Source organism: Hyperoodon ampullatus, assembly GCF_949752795.1.
Source record: "Hyperoodon ampullatus genome assembly, chromosome: 12".
Lineage (NCBI taxonomy): Eukaryota > Metazoa > Chordata > Mammalia > Artiodactyla > Ziphiidae > Hyperoodon > Hyperoodon ampullatus.
Window position 1 is genome coordinate 8,818,251 of NC_136925.1, and position 22,962 is coordinate 8,841,212.

The window sequence follows — 22,962 nt, forward strand, 5'->3', positions numbered from 1 at the left end:
AATCCTCTCGGACTCAGAACCCTGGAGTTACTGGTACGCTTAATTAGGGCTTTAGCCCTTCACAGGATTAGCATCCTACAAATTCTCGCCTCTGGCACAATATGGCTATGGAACCAGGACAACCCAGTGCGTGCACAGCTCAGCATCGTCCCACCACCAGGAGGCACTGTGCGGACCTGCCTGTTTGTCCCCAGGGCTGAGAGGGTCCAAGCAGGCAACAGGCAGCAGGGGAATTAGGAGCGGGTTGGAAACCTCATTCAAGAGTCCTTAGAAGAGTGAGTCTGAGCAGGGCTCAGTAGGGTGGCGGAGTAACCTGGTCATGCACCTGAGGTTAGTTGGCATTCTCAGATCTCATGTCAGTAGCCGGGATGCTGGTACCTCTGCTTCCATGAGGTGTGTATTCTGAAGAGCTTCTGCTTATGACTACAGACCTTACTAGGAGTGAGGAGACACAGCAGCAGTTACTAGGTGGTCACCACCAGGAAAGTGCTCAGGGGTTTGTGGTCTTTCTTGAAAAACAAAGCCATTTGGCTTCATTGTTTTTCATATGTTAGTACAAGGACTAGTTAAACACTAAGGACAAACTGTGTAATTTAATTGTGCTGCTCAAAACAGATCCAGTGCTCTTAATGGTTAAGTAGAAATAATTAGATGACATAGGCATTCCAAACGATGGTAGTCTATGTCTTAGCATCTGTTTCACACGAAAATAAGAATATAAATATTTTAGGATATAGCAACCTTTGTAGTAAATAACAATGCAACATAGTATAAATGATGGAGGAGTAAAATATTCCAGAACTTTTAAAGATAAATAATTATAGGAATCAATGAAATAAATAACATTAATTGCTTTGAAATTAAAAATAATCTTGATTTGTATGAAGCCTGCATTTGTAGTTAATATACATAACCAGTTGTAAGAACGCATGTGCCAAAAGACAGAAGAAAATATTCTAGGTTGAATATAAGAAAAAAAGCATTTTTCTTGTATTAAGTCTTACTATGTGTTTTTAAAAGACTAAATCCTTTCCCTCTATCAATAAAGGTGAACAGAAGGAGAGACCATTTTAAAAAATGTTTTTGAAACAACCTAGCCTTTTGCCAATAAGGATACAAGTTGACTACACTGAAAAAGGAAAAGCGGTCTTGTCTCACTGGGTTTAGTTTAACAACACATGTAGATCATTCACTGTACACAGAAGAAAGAAAATGTAAACAGTGGAAAATAAATGCAGAAGAAATATGAGCGCACAAAGTTTTCCACCAGTGTTCTAGATTCTCTCCCAAGACTCACACTTCTCAGAACCTAATAAAGGCAAGCACGCCAGGAGCAGTTCTGGCAAAGCACCTGGTGGATCACAGCACAGGATGAAATGTAATAAAAGAGTATCACTTATGCTTTAACTTTTAAGATACCCATCTTTGTAACAGTCTCACAAGTACCTGTTAAAGCAACTTCAGAGAGTCTACTAGAAAGTCCAACAGGGTTCCCTTAGTGGCTCATAAAGTGCGTTAAGGCAGTTTAACTACGAAGCAGGCATAGAGCCACCAAGTGTTGATTAAGGAGACAGAGTAAAGCAGAGGCAATGAGATTTACAGATGATCCCCAAATCTCTGACGTATGATCTATACCTGTAGCAATAAAAACTTAACAGGTAGGAAGAAGTAAAAGCTTTCTTGTACCATCGTGATGACTAACAACCTAATCAACCTTGTCAAGAAGGAAGAGAAAAAGGTGAGGATACCAGCTGAATCCAGCTGGATGGGTTTACAGGAAGATTCTCTTCTCAGAAAGTGACAATTGATACCCAAACAGAGAACCGTCTAGCTTAAAAAATGAGTTGGAAAAATTACTTAATGGAATGATGAATTAAAATAAAATCAATACACACCATTTACCACCACATATGAGATTAGAACTGTTTTAGTGGGAAGATAGAGGGAAACAAGTGAATGATGAAATGATGCCCAAGAAGCTGTGTTTATGGCTTCAGCTGAGGAACAAAGCAGGCTCAGCTGAGATGAACGGGGATTCACACCTGACCCTGTACCGATGTTCACTCCTGTTCAGCTGAGCTAGATTAAAAAGCTCTTTTGGAGACTGACGAGTTGTTTTTTCTTGTAATTTTTTTCTTTTTTCTTTTTTGGCCGCACTGTGTGGCTTTTGGGATCTTAGCTCCATGACCAGGAATTGAACCCATGCCTCTGCAGTGGAAGTCCTAACCACTGGACTGCCAGGGAATTCCCTGACGAGTTGTATTTTTAAAGAAAAATTTTGGATCTGTCACAAACAACATGTAACCATCTTGGGGCTGGGTGTCTTTCCTTAGCCCAAGATGCTGTACATGAATTTTTAGAAAACATATCCTAACCTCAGTGTAGAAAGACAAAATCTAAAAAGAATGTCCCGAAGCAGGGAACCCAGTTCCCCAGGGGTATACGTGAGCGTGTGTGGTGCCCACTCCATCCTGCAGAGAGAGGCCTGATCTACAATCCTGGCCCCTCAGTCAGAGGGCACCAGTGCAGGGAGGGGCGCTGGCTGCTGTATTCGACTCTTCTACATCTGGGTCCCTCCCAGCTCTCAGAACAGAGAACCCCCCCCCAAGGAAGGATTTAGGAGATTCCAGGCTCTGGAGGATAACAGAGTTAGCTGCAGCACATCTACGCTGGTCTATCTGAATCACATCGATACAGCCTTGGCCCAAGCAGTAAAGGCTCTGCACTTGGACTGTGCTGGTCAGTCCGTCTGAACTTGGGTCCAGCGCCCACCGGCAATATTCTGGACCCAGAGCTGCTTCTTCCAAGGGGGAATTCTCATCAGGATGCATTTCCTTTGAGCGGATTCGCTGGCGTGAGGGCAACTTTGTTATTTCCTGAGATGTTGCTATTGTTGTTACAATATACTGCATCCATTAGGCAGTCTTGTTCTTTTCAGGGCCACAGCACGGGGAAGAGAAGGTAATATTCAAGTGGGGCTGCAGTTTATTTCCTTCAGATTATTGACATGTTTTTAATTTTTAATTTTCTTTTTATATTCCTCCTCTTTACCTCTTTTGTTGGTGTTTTATCTCTCTTCGCATAAAGTACTGGAGGTCAGGGGCATTTTATTACTCCATCCAAGGGGTATTTATCGAGTACATGCCCTGTCATAGCTTCACACACGGTGCCGTGATGTGTAACCGGAAGGCAGCAGACCCGAGTGCGTGTGCGTGAAGCGTGAAGTAAGGCACGCGTGCCACGCACGAACACACGGTGTGTTCATGGTGATTTCTGCCAAATGTCCAATGACCACAGAGAAGCCAGAAGTCTCTGTGTGATTCTCTGAGTCAATAGTGCAGCTCAGTGGTTCCATGTATATTCCATGCATACCTGCCTACAGGGGAGTGATCTTTGACAGCCTCAGTCCCAAGCATGCAGAATAGATTTTAACATCATGACATTTAAAACATTTGGTTGTAGTCTCTTTGGCTCCTGTTTGGACCGAGGGGCGGCAGCTAGACCACCTGGGTTCTGCCTGTGCTGTCTGCTTTGGTGACCTTGGAAGAAGTGCAGCATCACTGTCAGCCCGAGGTGGCCCCTCACTCAGCACCGCCACGGAGGCTGTGCTGAAGCAAACACCTCCACACGATTTGCAAATGTCCCCTTTGGAGGACGAAACCGAGACAGGTGACCTGATTCTCAGGTAGCTGCAGAGTCCCTGCCAAAGAGGGTCTCTGCCCTTAGGACTTGGAGATAGGTTCCTTTTTTTTTTTTTTTTTTAACATTAACTGTAAATTGATAGGTTCCTCTTTGAGATAGTCTGTAAATGGATAGCTCCCGAGACAAGGAAAACTTCAAATGTCCCCAAAGAGGCTAAAACAGCTTATAATGGCTATAATTTATTTTGTTTAACTTTTTTTGAGTAGTTTCCACACAGAAGGAGGGTGGGGTTTGCGTGGAGTCTACACAAAGGAGGACCAGAGCGTCAGGGCTATTCAGCCTGCCTCTTCCAGGGTCTAATGCCCAGAACCTCTCTTTGGGCACAAATATCTCTAACATGGAGAAGAGTAACTCTTCAAGCTATTAAAACTTTCTGGAAATACCACCCAGGAATAGCCCATGCCTTCTGCTCTCTATCTGCCACGTAAGAGAAGGGTCTCTAGCACCACCCCCTGTGTAGGCTTCCCTACCCTGGAGGAGTGGGTGCGTCCGACCATGCCAGCCTCCCATCGTACACGAATGCGTTTATGTTTCGGTTCATAAGCGTTTTAAGTGCTAACTGAGATAATGCAGAAATGGATGACCCAGAGACTCATCACCTCAAGAGAACTCTCCAAACTGATTTCAGGACATGAATAAATGTGTCATTAGTATATCAGTGCCGAGCTAAAGGATCAACCCCTGGCCAGCCCTGGGCAGGGGTTGCCCGTGTTTCCTCATTACTAGAACGGGTGGCAGTGACAGGAAAAGCCTTGTGTCCCTTGTGGAGAGGAATTCCAGGTGCCTGGGACTCCCTGCCGGTCCTGCCTCTGTCCCCCGTCGCCTCACCTGTGCTGGGACCCGCCTGCCCTGTCCCCCAGGGCTCTGCTCTGCCAGACCCTCCCTGGCACTCGGGAACCCAGATTAAACCGTTCGCTTTCAGCTCCTTTGCCCTCTGGGTCTAGTTTTCTGCTACTTAGTCTGATACAGCATTTCCTTCTAAGGCACGAAAGAATGACCATACAGTGTAGCTGATGTGGTGAAGTGTCCAGGAGGATTCTCTTCTTCCTCAAGGAAGGGGGCTACTCGTTTGGATCAGATCACCTGAGTAGACCTCAGCCCTGAATGAGCGGGAGATGTTGCACACAGAGTGTTCTTACCTCCTGGACACAGGGTTCGTTTTGTCCCTCACGCCTACCCCCTCCCCAAAGCATACAGTTTCTCACTTTAAAAGAAGGACCCTGGTGAAGGGGAGTGTATCTTATCCTGCTTCATGGGAGTTGAATACTTGCGTAAGACTTCTGTCTGGGAAAACAGTAGCGAGGAACAACCAAAGACCGTAATTATTATTTTTACCCTAAACATCCCATGCTCTGCAGATTGTACAAAGCAGTGAGTGAGTTAGGAAAAGACACTTATGCTCCCAAGGCAGGGCAGTGGGGGAAAATCAGTAGAACAGCAACCTTTGCAGGCAAGCTTGTGAAAGGTCCCTTGTAACCATCTTGTATTTGTTGACTGATGTTACTCACACCACACGCATTTAAAACATCTGTTAGGCATCAGATTTATCAACAAACACGAAGCAGAACAGAAACCACAAACCTGCTTGACGCTTCCCCTTGCTCTTTCCTCCAGGTGCGTGCAGACAGAAGAAAAATGACGACAAATGGTGAATACATTTATAGCCCTTGATAATGACCAAATTGGAGACTGGGGAATGAAGTACCTTGATTCATCCTTTTCGAGCAAGAGCCATACAAGCAAGACACTTTATCATAAAGGTACCCAACTTTCTGACATATATTCTTGGTGGTACAGACCCGAGATAGCACAGCACCAACACTGCCCACATGTGACCAAAAACTATAGACTCTTCATCAGCCTAGGTTATCCATGGTTTAGGCAAAGTGGTTCTGGTCTAACCAGCATCAGCAGAGACCGCCAGAAGGGCGGTGCGGGTTGTGCTGAAGCTGGAGCCCCTGTGGTTCAGGCAGACTCAATCTGGGTTAGTTCATCTGTGACCGTGGTCTTGTGTCTCCGTCACTTGCTGGGGCAGATTTTGTTTTTGTGCTGTACAAAGTATGAATGCCCTTGCAGGGCATCAGGCACACAGACAACCTAGCTCAGTGTTGGGTGGTCTGTCTAATAAGCCACTTGAGCAAGTTCGGGTCTACGCAACATGGCATGGGGTCCCTGCTCTTGGCAAATGTGCTGTCCTTGGGCAGGAGTCTTGCTTTCCTGTGGGTCTCGGTGCTCTTATGAATAAACTGAAGGTGCTGGAGTTGGTAATCTCTGAATTCTAACCCTAAGGTACCACGTGGCACCCTAGGAGCTTGATGACTCCCTGAAGCTTCACAGACAATCTGACTCATTTCCCAGAATAGCACGTTTACCTGTGCTTCACCCCTGCATAGCCTTCACTCCCTTTGTGATGAAAATCAAGGAGTTCCTTCTCTAAATCCTTCTGTCGTTAAAACAAAACTTGGAAATAGCAACTGCTAAGACCTCCAAAGTGCACGTGAGAGACGAACGGGACCAGAAAGGAGGGTGTCCAGCAGGTCTGAGCAGCATGGCCTCTCCCACCCCACACAGCTGTCACACCACCCTACTCCCTGGGATGAGCCTGTGCAGTCAACGCACCCCACTGTATCTCTAAACTGGGGGGACGAGAGCAAGGGTGGGCGTTTTTACTCATAACATCATCGGTGCTGCTGCTGCTTTTGGTAATACCATCTCTCCCCTGACCAGCTGTTTAATATTGCAGCCCCGAACGCTCCCCCAATCCCTTCCCTACTTTACTTTTCTCTTTAGCACTTACCATCATCTATGCTATTATATATTTTGCTTATTTATTTTTACTGCCTCTTCCTAGTATCTCTTGAATATACACTCCCTGAACAGTGCTGTGCACACAGTCGGTGCTATAGGGGAGCAGAATGTGGCACCCCAAAAATCTGGCACCCCAAAGTGTGTCTCTTTGGCATGAGGATAAATTCAGGCTGATTATTTTTAAGAGACAGAAGTCTCAGGAAGTTTTTCTTATCTCTCCCTTAACTGCCTAAAAGAATTGAGATAAAGTGCCTGTTCCCCCTGAAAAAAAGCTGTCGCCAGAGAGGTCTGTAAAGAATACGGGCCAGGTGTGGTGGGGACTCAGCAGGGCCTGGAGGTGACAGTGTCTCCATCAGAGGAACTCTGTCCCTTGTCTCTTCTGGCCCAGGAAACACCCGCTTCCCCACCCCCGTGTGAACTGCGCTTCTCCCCTCTGAGTCCCAAACTAGCCCCTGCAACATCCTCCTTTGTCTTTAGCTGAAGGTGGTGTTTGACGAGAGGGTTTTGCCCATTTGGGGGAATTACTCAGTTTTCCTGGGTCTCTCCTGTGTACCCATGCTGTTAAACTCTTGTTTGATTTTCTCCTGTTAATCTGTCTCATGTCAATTTAATCCTCAGACCAGACAGAAGAACCCAGAAGGGCAGAGGGAAAATTTTCCTCTCTGACTGTGCTCAGTGAGCACTGACTGCACGAACGCACGGATGAGTGAACGATCTTTCCCTTCAGAAGTTCTTCAACCCCAAACGTTATAGGAAATACACGATGTAAGGAAGAAGTTTTGGTCTATTTCTTACTGTTATCACCCTGCACTCGCTGAGCCAGTTAGTTATAAATGTAAAACGAACCCTCTAAGTCACTGTAAATTATTCTCCTCACAAACCTACACATTTGATGAAAGCGGGATTGCTTCCAGAGCAAAGGTTCTGAACTTGGCTTCAGGGAGTTTGTGAATACACTAAAATTTGTAGGCAGAGTTTTGATTTTTTATGCGTTGAATATTTTTCTTGGGAAAGAGTCCATAATTACCACCATGTTCTTAATGGTTTAACAAAGAACAACAAAGGTTAAGAATCACTGCAGTTTGGAACAGTAACTACGGCTGAAGGGAGAGGTGCAGGGGCACTGCTTGTCCTCCTGGGCCAACAGCCGCGTTCCTCAGTAAACAAGGACGAGACCCAGAGGCTAAGCAGGGCGCAGGGAGAGGAGGGTGGGGCCGAGGACTGGTAGCTACAGAGGGACAGGATGGAGGCAGGTGTCCGCATACACGCTCCTCCATCCCCGTCCCCACTAGAAACAGCGAGAACAACAGAAAAAAGAGAGAATTACGGGAGTAAAATAATAGTTTATGCACTGGGAGAATCTGACTCATTATTGCATAGTTTTTCTAGGCTGCAGGATGACTTTTAATCCAAAAACTGCAGGAAGTGGGAAGCCAAATAATCACATATAATAAAATAATAGCCCACGCTCCCCGTCACTTGGGAACTTTGTTTTGTTTTTTTTTTTCCCCACTAGCCTTTTTACACATTACCTAGCAACCTTCATAAAGACGAGATGTACAATTTCCATACAGTTCCCGTTTTTGATTCATACCCTCAAGGAACAGATGGCACACGAGTTATATTCCTTTTTTGTTTTAAAATACTACACCTTAGAAAGAGTCTAATTCTCAAAAAGGGAATTTCCCTACATTTTAAGATCTAAATGCAAAGTGACTTCTCATCCATATGTACACTAGGCCGCACCCGCTCTAACATCCTGGGGTCAATGAATCTCTGTCACAGCTGCTGGCACAGGTTTGACCCTGACCTCTAGGAGGTGTGTCCCATAGGGTCAGAGGTGACCTTGGCCAGCTCTGGTCCTTCACCTTGTGCATGGGAAGCCAAGGCCCAGGGCTGGGCAGGGAAGCAAATGACAGATCCCGTGAGCTCACGATGGCCCCGCAGACCTCCTTGGAGGCGGCGGCTCCGGAGAACCGGCCGTGAGGGTCTTCCCGGCTGGTTCTCTTGCACTTTGGGAAAAGAGGTTTCTCTGAGTCACACTAGTCAGCTGCCTCCAATCCCGTGAAGCCACTGGGACTAAGGCCTTGATGGGCTCCGAAAGGAAACAGCAGGTGCTCAAACGCACGAAGTCAGCTGAGCTGTCCGAGAACTCTGCACAACCCGGGGGACCGACTACTAGTCCAGCAGATGACGCACAGGGGGCCGTCCCTGGCTTACTTTTCTTGTTTCACTGAGGATTTCTTTCATTAAATGGTGATTATGGTTTAGTCTGCGAGCTGAACTGGAGTCCAGGCTTCTGGGACTAAGGATTGTTTGGGAATTCAAGCTGCTGAGGCGATCGTCAGGCCGGTGCGCGACCTTTCCAGCCCCCTCCCTTCTAGGGACGGGGGGCTGCCCTCCCCCCTGGACCCTCCCCTACCCCCGAGCTGAAGCACGGCTGGGTGACCTGCTTTGGCCAATGAAATGTGAATGGAAGTAACGTCTCTTTAAAATTTTGAATGTTAATTCCAAGCTGTATTCTGAGTGGTCCTATCATCTCACTGTACTCCACCTCTTCTCTTTTTTCGCTGCTGCTGTTGGTTTGATCTGCAAGTGAAAGCTCAAGGCCCATCCTGTAAGGGGATCCCGAGGAGGAATGACCTTAAGGGACTTAAATGTGCAGACGTGATGCTCCCCAAGCAGCCCCGCCTGGAGTCAGGGGATGGGGGGAGTTTTAAACAGTCATTGTTTTTCAAGAACCAAGGCACTTACCTTAGGAATTCTGGTGGGCTTTACGAAATGAGATATTAGAAAATAAGCATGAAATAGTAAAAATAAATCTCTATAGAGTTTAGATTCTTTTCATATTCAAGCCCAGTCTGTGGATGGTGAGGAATGATACAGAATCCATTTAGTTTTGCACCTGAGTTGTTACCAAACAGCTTTGAATCTTTCAAAGAGCAACAGAGAATAAGACAAGCCCCGAATCGACACCCGCGTGTGCGTGTGTGTGCGCGTGTGTGTGGTTTGCTTTACAAACTTAAGGAAACGCGACTACAGCCCCGACTGTCGCACTGACACCTACTTGGTGGGGCTGCAGGTGTGCAAGGCCTTCAGGTGCGGCTTCCAGGTTGCAACGGAGACAGATTTCTCGTCAGCTGCATAACTACGCCAAACGCACTGCACGCAGCATACGCGGGGACATAAGAAAGAAAAACAAAAGAGAGGAGGAGAGAGAATGCAAGGAAAAGGGAGATTAGTAAATTAATACAGATTAAGCATCTTTTCCTCGCCATGTTCAGCCCCGATAAATGTCCGAAGGGTGAAGAGGTTTGGGTGTTTTCGCCTGGCTGTGAAATATACTCCGCCACATCCATAGAATTGCTTTTCAGAATAACTCACATCAGAAGCAGAAGTACCACAAAGCATAACACAGAGGAGTTTTGGGATTGGTTAGGGAGAGACGTGGGAGGCGAGCTACCCGAGCGTGACCGACTGTGCCTTCCGGGAGCCACGGCGTGCCCTTAATCACCACTTGTAAGACAGAGGCAGAGGACCCTGGAAATCCAGAAGGCAACTAGTAAATTAGCTAGTAAACTGATGACCGCCAGGGCATGTTAACGATGTAGTGAAATCCCCTGCGGTTGAACCATGTGGTACTTCTAAGGCTAACCACGAAGGTGGAGATAAAAGGCAGGCCTAAAACAAGGTGGGGAAATGTATTCTCAGGAGTATGATCGTAAAGCACGTAAGGATTGAACGCTGGGGTCTAAGAACACGTTTAGAGCTCTTTGATGTGAAACACAAGCTCTGTGTACTTCATAGAATTATACCTGATATATATATAATACAAAGTATTTTCACATAATCCCCACTGAGTGTGGATTAAGACCCTTATGACCCTTATTTTGTAGAAGAGAAAATAAAGGCTCAGATAAATTAAGAGGTTAACAGAAGGCTGGCAGAGGTGAGACATCACCTCAGGTTGCCTGGCTGTTGGTCTTAGAATCCCTTCCACGGTCCTTTGCTGACTGCTGGGTGACCGTGGTTGGAACAGCTTCCCTCTGAACTGTCCATTTCAGAGGTTGCCTGAACTTACTTTCCATAGAGATTCTGGTGAATCTCTTCCTTTGCAATAGGTCTGCAAACATCTCTAGTGACCAAGTGTTTACGCCACTCTCCTGAGGGGAACATTTTTATTATAATTCATCAATCAGAACATGCTATTTTGTGTGACTAATTCACATAAACAGGTCATGCCCCTGTCCTACCATCACTCATGATTTTGAAACCTACAATGAAGAAAACAGTGACCTAATAATATTCCTTTTCCTGACAATATCACTGAATACGTGTGTGCAGAAAAAAGAGTTAAACGTTGACACAACTAATTTGGAAAACTTTGGCCGTATCTATTAAAGCTGAAGTATATATACCCTACGATACAGCTACACACTCCTGCATGTAGACTCAACAAATATGCTTACACAAGCTCATCGAAAGATGTGTACTCTAATGTTCAAAACAGCACTACTCTGTTTTTTTAAATCTTAATATGAATTTTCTCATTTGTTTACTTATTGAAGTATAGTTGGTGTACAATATAAGTTACAGGTATACAATAAAGTGATTCACAATTTTTAAAGGTTATACTCCATTTACAGTTATACAATATTGGCTGTAATCCCCATGTTGTACAATATATTTTTGTAGCTTATTTATTTTATACATAGTAGTTTGCACCTCTTAATCCCTGACCCCTATCCTGCCCTTCCCTCTTCCCTCTCCCCACTGGTAACCACTAAGTAGTTCTCTCCATCTGTGAGTCCAAACAGCACTACCCTTTTTTTTTTTTTTTTAAAATACTGGAGTATAGTTGATTTACAATGTTGTGTTCGTTTCAGGTGTACAGCAAAGTGATTTCGTTATACATATACATATATCTATTCTTTTTCAGATTCTTTTCTCTTATAGGCCATTACAGAGTATTGAGTAGAGTTCCCTGTGCTATACAGTAGGTCCTTGTTGGTTATTTTATATATAGTAGTGTGTACATGTTAATACCAAACTCCTAATTTATCCCTCCCTCTTACCTTTCCCCTTTGGTAACCATAGGTTTGTTTTCTGTGTCTAAACAGCAGTACTCTTAATAAACCAAAGTTGGAAATGCTCAAGCAGCCGTCAGCAGGCCCATACATGGGTGAGCTGTGGACTGCTAGCACAGTGGATCAGCACACAGGAACAGTCCACTATAACTACACCCAACAGTGTGGATGGACTTTACATGAATACTGCTGAGTGAGAGGAACAAGACACAAAAGAGTAGCTGTGGTGTGACTCCACTTCCATAAAGGACAAAAGCAGGGAAACCAATCCCTGCAGTTAGAAGGCGGTGGGGCAGCTCCCCCAGGGGCAGAAGTGGAGCGAGGGTGCATGGGGTGCTGACCACCATCTGCTTCTTTCTCTGGCTGCTGGTGACAACGGCAGCGCAGTTTTCTAGGGTCTGTGCTGCATTCCCTACACACCTAAGATGTTCAAGAAGTGATATAAAAAACTCGGAAGATATATGGTAGGACCTGAGGGGTTTTATATTATTAAGGAAGGTTTAAATAATTGAAGCCAGCTTCCTTGCCTGGAGCCTTCATCCCATGGCTCATGTTGGCTGAAACTACAAATCCCTCAGAACTATGCTAAGCATCTTGGTATCTTACAAGGTGCTAAGAGAACAAAGCAGTTGTCATTGTATCATCCTGAAATGTTAGTTTTGGCAAGTGCTGTACACTCACAATCTACAGAGTGATTCAGAGTCATCAATAAAGACACATGGGTTTATGATTGCAGCTTCTTCTGTAGTGAAGGCCAGAGCCCCACCAGGGCTGCTTTAATTAAACAACTTTAATAGAAGGCATCAGATATATGTGGACTTGGATACTGTGGGAGCAGGACTCACGTAAAAGTGAGAAGCACACAGCAGGCTTGGGCATTACTAGATATCAGTGGAAAAAAATCCCAAACAACAATATGACAAAAAATGGGACCAAGACATTACCTGCCGAAGTTATAAAGAACTGGGGGCAAAAGTGGCCATGCTTAGAAAACTGAAAATTTTCTTAACAGTGAGATCTGTTCTTGCTCTTTTTCTATCAAGTTGATCTCAACAGCTAAGCTCTTATTCCCTTCATTAGGAACAGAGGGCAAGTGGCATCTCCCTCGGGGCTGATACCAGTCCGCAGTCGAGTGGCAGTGGAGCGGGTACCTATTATTCTCACCCTCTAATCACACTGTCCTGGCCTCAGCTCTCCCTCAGCTTCTGGAAGCTGAACCCAAGGCCACAAGCATGTGATCGAGGAGCCAGCGTTCCTCTACTTGAAGCTAAAATCACACAGTGGTTGGCAAGAGAAAGTGCCCAGAGGGATTTAATTTACATGGCACACACACTCCCAAGGAAAAGTCACCACAAAGCAACATGAAAGCCAAACTCACCATTTACTCTGCGACCCTGGTGCTCAAGGTAGCCAAACAAGTTCACACTTTGGTCCAGAGCTATAAGCGCAATGTCAGTATAGTTAACGTTTCAGGGAGTATTTAGTCTGCATTGTCTGAAGCATTACAGCTATGGCGCATTTGACCCTTTCTGGAAACCTTAATTCCAGCTGAGCATCCAAAGGTATAAGCAACATGGAATGATTTTTTTCAAGGTATAGAATTTTAGAAGCCGGAGAATGAAAAGATTTAGGGTGAAAACCAGTAATATCGCTTTCCCCACTTTACTTCTCACTCATTTTTGTTCCTTAGTGGCAACCCCTTCAACTTGTATAGCTTCTGTTTCTAATTTTAAGAATCCTTGTTTTTAAGGATTGTTCTCATATTTCTTTGAAGTTTTAAATTTTCTTACCATGGAAGATAGTGACATAGCCATGTACACACCTTCCCCTGATCTCACCCTACCAATAGTTTTTAGTTAATTTTAGTTAACTTTTCGTTAAGTGTTTAGTTAGTGAACACTACTTAGTGTTTGCATTGCTTTGACCCCGTAACTACTGTTCCCAGCTCAGCAATGTGATGGACCATTGACTACTTTTTTCTTTCCCGTGTAATTTATTTTGGTTTCTCTTGGAGCTAGTATTGCCCTATTTTAATTTCTTGATTTGCCTTTATGCACCTAGGAGGAAAACATGCCTGAACTCTCCAACAGAACTCTAAAATTCCACTTGTCAGATACATCGCGAAAGCTGGGTCTCCTTGCCGACCTCCCTCCGGCTCTCTGCTCTCCGGCCCTGCATCTCTGGCCCTGGGACTGCCCCTCAGCAACAGCCTAGAGGTCCCCTCACTCCTCCCTGGGTGGGATCTCTTGTTCCCGGAACACCAACGTCTCCTTCCTTTCTGGGTTCATCTCCTTGTTTTGGAGGATTAATTCTACCCAAGTAGCTTCTCCTGTTTTTCTTTTTCTTTTCCTTTTTTTCCCATTTCAGCTTTATTGAGGTATAACTGACCTATATACAGTTGTGAGATCTTCTAAGCTTACATCATGGTGATTTAATATATGTACACATTATGAAAGGGTTTCCCCCATCTAGGTAATTAACACATCCATCACCTCACGTATTTATTTGCTTGTTTGTTTTTTGGTGTGAGAACATTTTGCTTGTTTGTTTTGGGGTTTTTTTTGAAATGTATTTTTAAAGACTTTTTATTTTATTGCTATATTGGAGTACAGTTGATTAACAATGTTGTGGTAGTGTCAGGTGTACAGCAAAGTGATTCAGTTATACACATACATATATCTCTTCTTGGTGTGAGCACATTTAAGTTCTACAGTCTTAGCAGATTTCAATTATACAACGCTGTTATCAACTATAGTCACCACGTTTCACATTACAGCCTCAGGGCATATTCATCTCATCGTGAAAGTTTGTACCCTTTTACCCTATTTCCCCCACCTTCCAGCTCCTGGCAACCACTTTTTGCTTCTCTTTCTAGGAGGTTGACTTAAAAAATTTTTTTAGATTCTACATGTAAGTGAGGCCATGCAGTAGTTGTCTGTCTCTGTCTGGTTCTCTCACTCTGCAATAACAAGGTCCATCCGTGTGTTGCAAATAGCAGGATTCCCTTCTTTCTCATGGTTGAGTAATATTCCATTGTGTATATATACTGCAAAGGAAAACAGTATGGAGGCTCCTCAGAAAATTACAAATAGGGCAGCCATATAATCCAGCAGTCCCACTTCTGGGTATATATCCAAAGGAAATGAAAACAAGATATCTGCACCCCCATGTCCACTGCAGCATGATTCACAACAGCCAAGATACGGAAGCAACCCAAGTGCCCATCGGTAGATGAATTGATAAAGAAGATGTGATATTAGCTTCTTGAGTAAGGGTAAATGGTAGGTAAAGTTTTGAGGTTTTGCATATCTGAAAGAGTCTTCATGTTACTCCCATACCCCATGGATAATTTGGCTGAATACAGAATTCTAGATTGGAGATAATTTTCCTCCATAATTTTGAAAGTATTGTTCCACTGTCTTCTAATTCTAAGGTTACTAATGAGAAATCCATGGAATCCAGATTCTGGACCCTTTGGGTATGTTCTGCTCCGAAAGCGTTTAGGATCCCCTTTCTTGCAGGAGTTCTCATATTTCACAAGGGCGCCCTCAGTGTGAAGCTTTTTGTTCACAGTGCTGGGTCCTTGGGGGGCCTTTTACTGTGGCCCCTCCTGCTCTTCATTTTTGGGGAACCAGAATAGAATATTTATTTGATAAAATTCCACACTTAGTTTCCCTGTATTCTTTCTGAGGTACTTCTGTTGGCTGAATATTTGATCTCCTGGAAGTGTCACCCAATTTTCCTACTGTTTTTTATTTTCCATCTCTGTCTTTTTATTCTATTTTTGGGGAGATTTTCACAGTTTTATCTCCTTTTCTGTTTTCTTCTTTTTCTGCTCTCATGTTTTCCACATCTAGGAATTTTTTTTCTGAATCTGTCCTTATTCATGATTAAAGCATTATTACAAAGGCTGTATAAGCTCTGTATATGTGTATATGTGGCTTGAGTTTATTTTAGTGGCCTCACTTTGGAAGGCTCAGTTCTTTGCCTAGAGGAAGCTGAAGTTTCAATACATAATTTGTTTTTCTTTTGGGCCAACAAATTTCCCCAGAGCAGCATCTTCTACTCTCTTCCCTCAGGAAAATAAGCCCACCTGTCAGCATTCATTTCACAAACTTGTACTTAATTTCCCTGTTTCTGTTTCCAATAAAGCACCTTGGCTCCACCCTGAACTGGACCAACCTCTCTAGAAGGAAACCGCTCACACAGAACTTCTGAAGGATCTTGAAATGCTAATCCCCAGGCTTCAGTGATGTATATATGAGGCTTCGAGTGCTGGATTCAGATTCTGACACCAGGGACCTGAGTCCTACCTCTTGCCAAGTCCCTAGGCTTGTCCTGGGGATCAAGTGGCATAACGTAGCAGAAACACTCTGCACACTTGTGAATAGAAGCACTTTGCAAGTCTTAGGCATTATTAATAAAAGTGGTGACACTGGGGCACGTATTCAAAACGTTACTGAGGGCTGCTTTCTTTTCCTAGTCTGCTCCGCTTGAAAGGAAAAGTTAATTTAAATGAATCATGCAAAGATGTTGACACATCTGAGTTTACTGCAAGTTGCTGGGGTTTCAAACTTTTCCCTAAAACCCTGAAATGCTGGTTAATTTAGTTGTCTCACCGACTGAACGACAAAGCAATCTGCACATCTCCAGTGCCCTTTACAAAGACAGCGGCTCTGGCTCCAAACAAACGAGACTGGTCCTGGTCTTGATGCTTTGTGTGATCAGCAAACCAAGGCAGTTTTATTGGGTAAGAAAATGCATGGATCAGCAAACGAGGCTTGTTGTTTAATCTAAAGCATCCTTAAAATAAACATCTACAATCTATAACCTAAAGCTTAAAGCCCTGACTTCTGGCTATGGGTTACAGCAAGGAAAAACAATGAATACATTTAATAATTATATCATTATTCTTATGTCTAATAAATTACATTTGGACAGAGGATCACTTTTTAAATTGGTAATTAATGAAACTATGATTAGATTTAAAGGTATTCTTGAACATTTCAAGCCTTTCATTTGTTTTTTTTTTTTTTTTTTGCGGTACGCGGGCCTTTCCCTGTTGTGGCCTCTCCCGTTGCGGAGCACAGGCTCCGGACATGCAGGCTCAGTGGCCATGGCTCACGGGCCCAGCCGCTCCGTGGCACGTGGGATCCTCCCGGACCGGGGCACGAACCCGTGTCCCCTGCATTGGCAGGCGGACTCTCAACCACTGCGCCACCAGGGAAGCCCCAAGCCTTTCATTTTATATTCTTTTTTGTTCAGAACAACACATAAGTTAGAGTTTTAAGTAAAAAAAAAAAAATTAATGATTTCACTCCACAGTTACCTACCTTGGCACAAGTTCAATTATTGATCACAATATATATTACATAACTCAGTTCCATAAAATAAAAATCTAGATCTTTAAGTAAACTTTGCAATCAGCCTCTTCGCTTTTTACAGCTGACCTCAGAGGAAGGCCTTGCCTTGCTTTGGCTGTTGGCCAAAGGCTGTTGGTATAAATGCCTCCGGTCCAAAGATTGCCTGGAGGAATGGTAATCTGTTTTCAAGTTCAATTGGAAATTTGTTTTTTGCCCAATTTGGTAGTTAATAATGATGAGATAGATCATAAAGTCTCTCCTATTATTCTCTCTATCTGTCTTGTGCAGTATGATAGTCAGTAGCTGTGTATGGCTACTGAACACCTGAGACTTGGCTGGTGCCTCCCAGGAACTGAATTTCTAAACGTAAACAGCCACCTGCAGCTCTTGGAAACTGTTTTGGGCAGCAGAGCTGGAAGCTCTGTGTCATCACAAGGGATCCACGCCTCAGAAATTCCTCAAAGGGCTCACTTTCCAACAGGATGGCCAATGGTCTAAGATTTTTTTGATGCAGTCCCCTTTTATACACAGAAGTATCAAGGATCTGTACACAGAAGTGGTTGTACTTCGAGTACATGCTCATTGAGAAAACATGCAAGACAAAAAGCTAGTAAATAATTTCGCGAGGATATTAAATAAGTTTGAACTTTATCCATGCCAACAGCACGGCCACGCTCCTGAGAGCAGGCAGCCTAGGTATGTCTCAGGTGTACCACTGGTTCCCTGTGTGGACAGGGCTTGCTGCCCAAATGGATGCAAGGAACCCAGGGAGTAGCTCTGCATTCACAGGCTGGAAAGCATTCTCCCAGAACTGAAAGATGAATACGTTAAAGAGCAACTGAAAGATAAAAATAGCAAGGAGAAAAATGCCTTAGAAGTGTGGGGACACCTCATAAGCAGTTAAGAAGCACCAAAGGGTGGAGGCTCTCTGTTGGGGCATTTTGTGTGCACCCCGGTGTGCGTGACGTCCCTTTTCATCATGGCCCTGTCATTCTGCCTCAGATCTTAAACTCCTACGACTCAGGGATCTTTCCTTCAGGAAAACAAAGTTTACTTTATCTTTGGCACCCCTTTAAAACCCGGAAATTTTAAAACAAGAGCCTCTCGGTGGTATGCATTACACATCATGCACAATGGTCAGGAGTCAAAGAACAGTTTGCTCTAAACACTAACACCCTCACTTAGTCACAGATACAAAGGGGTCTCCTTCCTGATGTAGCCCCTCCCCGCCTCCCCCACCCTGTGGCCACAGGCAGAGGTTGCAGAGTCGGGGTTGTGTCGTGGTTGCTGCCCTCCACCCCCGACTGGAACCTGCAAGGTGCGTGGGAACAACGGGCCTTCTACTGCAGCAGGAACCTCAGTCACCGCCCTGAGCCCTCTGGTTCTGCAGGTCTGGGGCATCCGCTGCCTGGCATGGAGGGATATTACATAATCACCTTGTCTATAATTAAATACGAGCTCACAGCATGGATCCAGAGGAAAACATATTTTGTGATTCTTAAACTGTGTCTAGGGTGGCTTTACTCCCCAAAGGTACGGATGACAAAAGGAGAAGCATTCCTTTTACTGCTGAAGCAAATCCGGAGTTACTGAAACGAAGATTAAATGCTGAACAACCTGTGTATTATGAGTTGGCTTCAAATAATATGCTTACTACTTCATACGCTCAAGCATCGATGTATTCCGTAATTCCAGCTCTTAAAATAAGAATTTCCAGTTATTGCTCTAGGTGGCATTAAAAGTGATTCCACAAGTACTAAACCCTGACATTCTAAACAAATACGTTGTTCCTCAGAACGGTGGCACACATCGGGCAGCAGAAGGGAACTGCAAGGCGGGCACCGATGCGGTGTCCGGCTCCATCACTGAATGAGCAGTGATCTGTCACCAAGTAATGCATGACACACACTAGGTCATCCCAGGAGCGACACGACTGCTGACCCCCGCATGGCTCTGCTGCTGCCGTTACTTACTCCGAACAGAGTGTGGACCACTGGCTGAAAATACATAGCATTTTTTTCTGTTTGGGAGTGGGGAGCACTTGACCAAATCTAAGACTGTACATTAAGTTCCAGCTTCGCTTTTAAAAACAAAACCAAAGAGCAGCTCCCCTAAGCAAGGGCACAGAGGGACCGGCCCACGACCCAGCGCCTGCAGAAACAGGTGTTGCTGTCTTCCCGGCACACTGACGTTTACCTGGATGAGGCTGGCAGCTGGGTTCCTTCTTTTCTCAAAGTGCTTCTGGCGGTGCTGTTCTTGTACTTTTAATGCAAAACCTGAGCCAAGAATGCCCTGCAACAAAATACAGAAATAGCGCTGAAAACCTTTTCCCCCCAAACACTGTTAAATAATACAAGTATTTTAAAAAACCCTCTGAGAAGAGTCTGTGAAAAGGCAAACAGTATGCAACCTGTCCCTAAACTCATTAAAACAAACACGACTTCCTCTACTATAACACGTCGGCCAACGGCAAGCAGCTGGGCAGGAAGCAGAAGGATGTCTACCCTTCTGGAAGTCATCAGGCCCTATGGCCTCCCATGGGGTAGGAGGAGTCACCACTATTCCAAATAAAAATCACCATTTTAAAACATGTTTTTGTGTGGCCTTCTCTGTGGCATTTCTTTACACCTAAGTCAGAGAGAATGGTCCTATCCAGTGGTGGACAGAGGGGGATTAGAACTTGGGGCTGTTCCTGTCTCGCGGATGTGGACGTGGGAGCTTTCCTCGCACTTTGACGACGCTACCTGATTTTATACATTCCATTCACGAAATGGTGGGGGAGGCAGTGTTTAAGGTTAATCCTCAGCGATGCTATAATTCTACACCTACCAAAGGAAAGTAACAGCGGCGAAGGACAGTTGTCCTGATGAGACAGACACTCAGTTTTGGAGACGTCGAAGGTTTGCCATTTTGCGTGTCTGTCCAGTAAAGACAAGAGCACAGGTCAATGCAAAGGACCTTCCTGTCTACCTGAGTCTTAACGGCACACTCTGTGCGTGGCTTGCCTTCCTGGCCCTGGCTCACTTGTCAGATCTGGGGGTTGGTAGGTGAGCAGAGCCTTCTGGGTTTATGCTAGCTTTTGCTGGTTTGCTTCCTTCTGCTGTCTCCATCTGCCAAACTTCCGGCTCTCTGATATGGCCCCTCTTTTCAGTTTGCTTTGGTCTAAATTTGTGGAATCAAGATGCTTCATCTCAGCCTTGAGTTGAGGTTGGCTTTGGAGTTTGCTCAGTTCAGTCTCTGGGCTTTGTCTCTAAGCCTTCACTTTACTGTGTGGGATGCGGAGCCCCTCTGCTTTCAAGTCTGGGATTTTAGTTGCTAGCTATAAATTATTAGCTTCTTATTAAACTTCAAGGAGTCTAACCCTTAGGTCACAGCCGGGCATTTTATAAGCTCTAAGTCAGTATTTGCCACAGGTAAGGATCGCCGATTTTTCTTTTCTTCACATGTTTGAAGTCACTCAAAGATAGTACAGGCTGCTCAAGGGGGTGATGGGTCTAGTCCTTGGGAGGTGTTAGGTCTCAGTGGATGAAAACGTGGCGAGGACATTTTTGGGCTCTAGGTAACCTTTAACCTTCCTTCTCATCCCGAGATTCCACAATTCTGAGTTACCTCTGGGACAATGACCAGATAATAAATAACACAATTCTGTTTGAAATGCAGTTATACGACGACAGTCTTGTTTTTAACGAGCAGTGACTGACTCCCCCATGGTCAGGACGGGTGGCTGCACCGCGGGATGAGGAACGGCGTCTGAGGTCTGTCCCAGCTCACTCCCTTAGTGACTGTGCTGTGCAGCCTGAGGCTCTCACCGCGTGCAGGCTGCGACTGAACATGCCAAGCTCTATGAAAACCTGGTCTGTAGGATCTTATCTGTAGATTTAAACAACATTTCCCTCCATTTAGAGGTTATAAAAATGGCCTTCTGTTTGCAAATCCAAATCAACACTCAGTCACGTATAACTCCTAAATGTCCTGCTGCTCTTTAAAGCATTAAGGAAAAATTTAAGTATTTTCCTTTTAATGTCATTCTTCATGAAGTTTAAACATGTAAGAGACTATGAAACAGCAGAATTTATAGCATATATTTATATTATGTATAACATGTATTCATATGATATGCGTAGATGTGTATAATCCACTCATAGGAAGCATAATTTAGATTTTGTAGGCATTGAATTAGCAGCAATAGCTGCCATTTTTGAGCATTCATTATGTAAATATGAAGTTCAGAGTTAGATCCCTTTTGGAAAATGAAGACAGGCCAGGCCCTACATAGCACAGACTTAGCACCTGCCAAACAAACTAAAATGTGGTGAAAATCACGTTGGCAGCGCTTAGAAACATTCGCTAGTAGATGGCAAATGTCGGCTGCATGTCTCCTGAGCCAGACTGTCCATTACAGCAGTCACCACACCAGCTCTGCTCAACGTCTTCTTACGGCTGCTGTCCAATCCGGCCCCACCCCCCTCCGTCCCCAGCTCAGAAACAGAAACACAAGGCTGGTAAAATAAAGCCTGTTATGTTACATACATATCCTGTAAGTTACGTAAGTATATACATGTAAATATAACTTACATGCTATTCCTTCCAGTATCCATACCGATAGATACAAAGTCTCAGAAACTGATTTTTGTCTTAATTCATTTCCTAAGATCAGATAACTTAAATTTTGAGGTTTTAAGTTTTAGAAGTGCTACATAAAAAGGAAACATGTATTGGTCAGTATTTAAAATATTTATCCCTTGTTTAATTATAGCTAAAATATACTCCCTTCCAGATTAGAAGAGCCTATCTGTACCCCCCAGTCCTGCACATGGCGAACAGGCTAGACAGAAAGATACTCTCAGCAGGAGGTAAGGGGCTTCCGCAGGTGGAGAAAGTCCTGCCCCGCAGGGCGAGGTTGGGCAGGGGTCTCAGGGAAGGGGACCCCTGGTGGAGTTGGTGGTCTGTGTGACTCTGTGATGTGTGGGAGAGTCCTTCTGCTTTGAGGGAAAGATGGGGAAAGGAGCTTCTCTTTCTTGGTCCTCGGTCTCCTGGGCAGAAGGACCTCAAACAGGGATGGGCCACAATCCACCTCTGACTTTTCTCAGCAAAATGCCAACGTGTTCTCCTAATTTCAATCCGACACCCCTGCCAGCCCGCGGGTGCACAAGACATAACGGCATTTCCAGCCACCTTGTTTAATTTAAAAGTATGCAGGAACCACTGAGTCTTTCATTCAAGTAAGAACTCATTACCTAACGTGAGGCTGCAGTAAAAAGATCCATGGTCTGAAGTCTACTTTGCTTGGCACTGTTAGGGCATGTTCTATGCAAGCAAGATGTTCAGATCTCCAACATGTATTAATTTAATTTGCATATAAAATTGTAATCACTTTATCGGGAAACCTTTACAAGAATGACCACTTAGTCTCTGACCCTTAACCTAACAGCCACACAGTTGAACCTCCTGTGATGGTCCGTGGTCTCAGGATGGAGTCAGGGCGCCTCCCTGGGCGGGAGCACCAGCTCCCGGAGGTGGGCTGGCCTTCAGGCCAAGTGGCCCAGGTCTTTACACCTTTGAACACTTATGTCTGCACACTTCTTACCCTTTTCTTTTCCCTCCCTTGCTGTTACCTCTTCCTGGTCTAATGTGTGTTCTATCACCATACTTCTACATTGCTGTCTATAATCCTCAGAGGTATGAAACCACAGAGCTCAGTTTACCAGACTTTTCTCTAAATTGAGCAAAGGTTATGAATGAGCCTCGAGGCTCTCCTGGGAGGACGGCACATACACGGGTGCCCATGGGGACAGCCCAGAGGGGGCCTCCTTCCCTGCCTGTAGTTCTTCGAGGGATCACACGAGTTGTTATACGTGTGGCCTCAGGATAAGTATAAACACAACAGAGGCAGATCTTTTGTGCCATTATTTTGGGAAAAGAGCGCAAGACTACATTTTACTGTTTCTAAAGGTATCTTCCTGTAGGGGATCTGGTTATTGAGTGGGTCTCTGCCCACTGAA

The 22,962-nt window shown here is 44.7% G+C and overlaps 1 protein-coding gene across 1 annotated transcript in view; it reads right to left on the minus strand.

Annotated features, from left to right (window-relative positions):
* The window catches only part of KCNQ5 (potassium voltage-gated channel subfamily Q member 5), a gene marked incomplete at both ends in the record, with an annotated part of 576,625 nt that overhangs the window by 76,540 nt on the left and 477,123 nt on the right, over positions 1-22,962 (minus strand). Inside the window, 2 exons of the mRNA XM_079716089.1 lie at positions 9,578-9,672; positions 19,157-19,252. Coding sequence (XP_079572215.1) covers positions 9,578-9,672; positions 19,157-19,252 — 191 coding nt within the window. The remainder of the gene's footprint in view (positions 1-9,577; positions 9,673-19,156; positions 19,253-22,962) is intronic.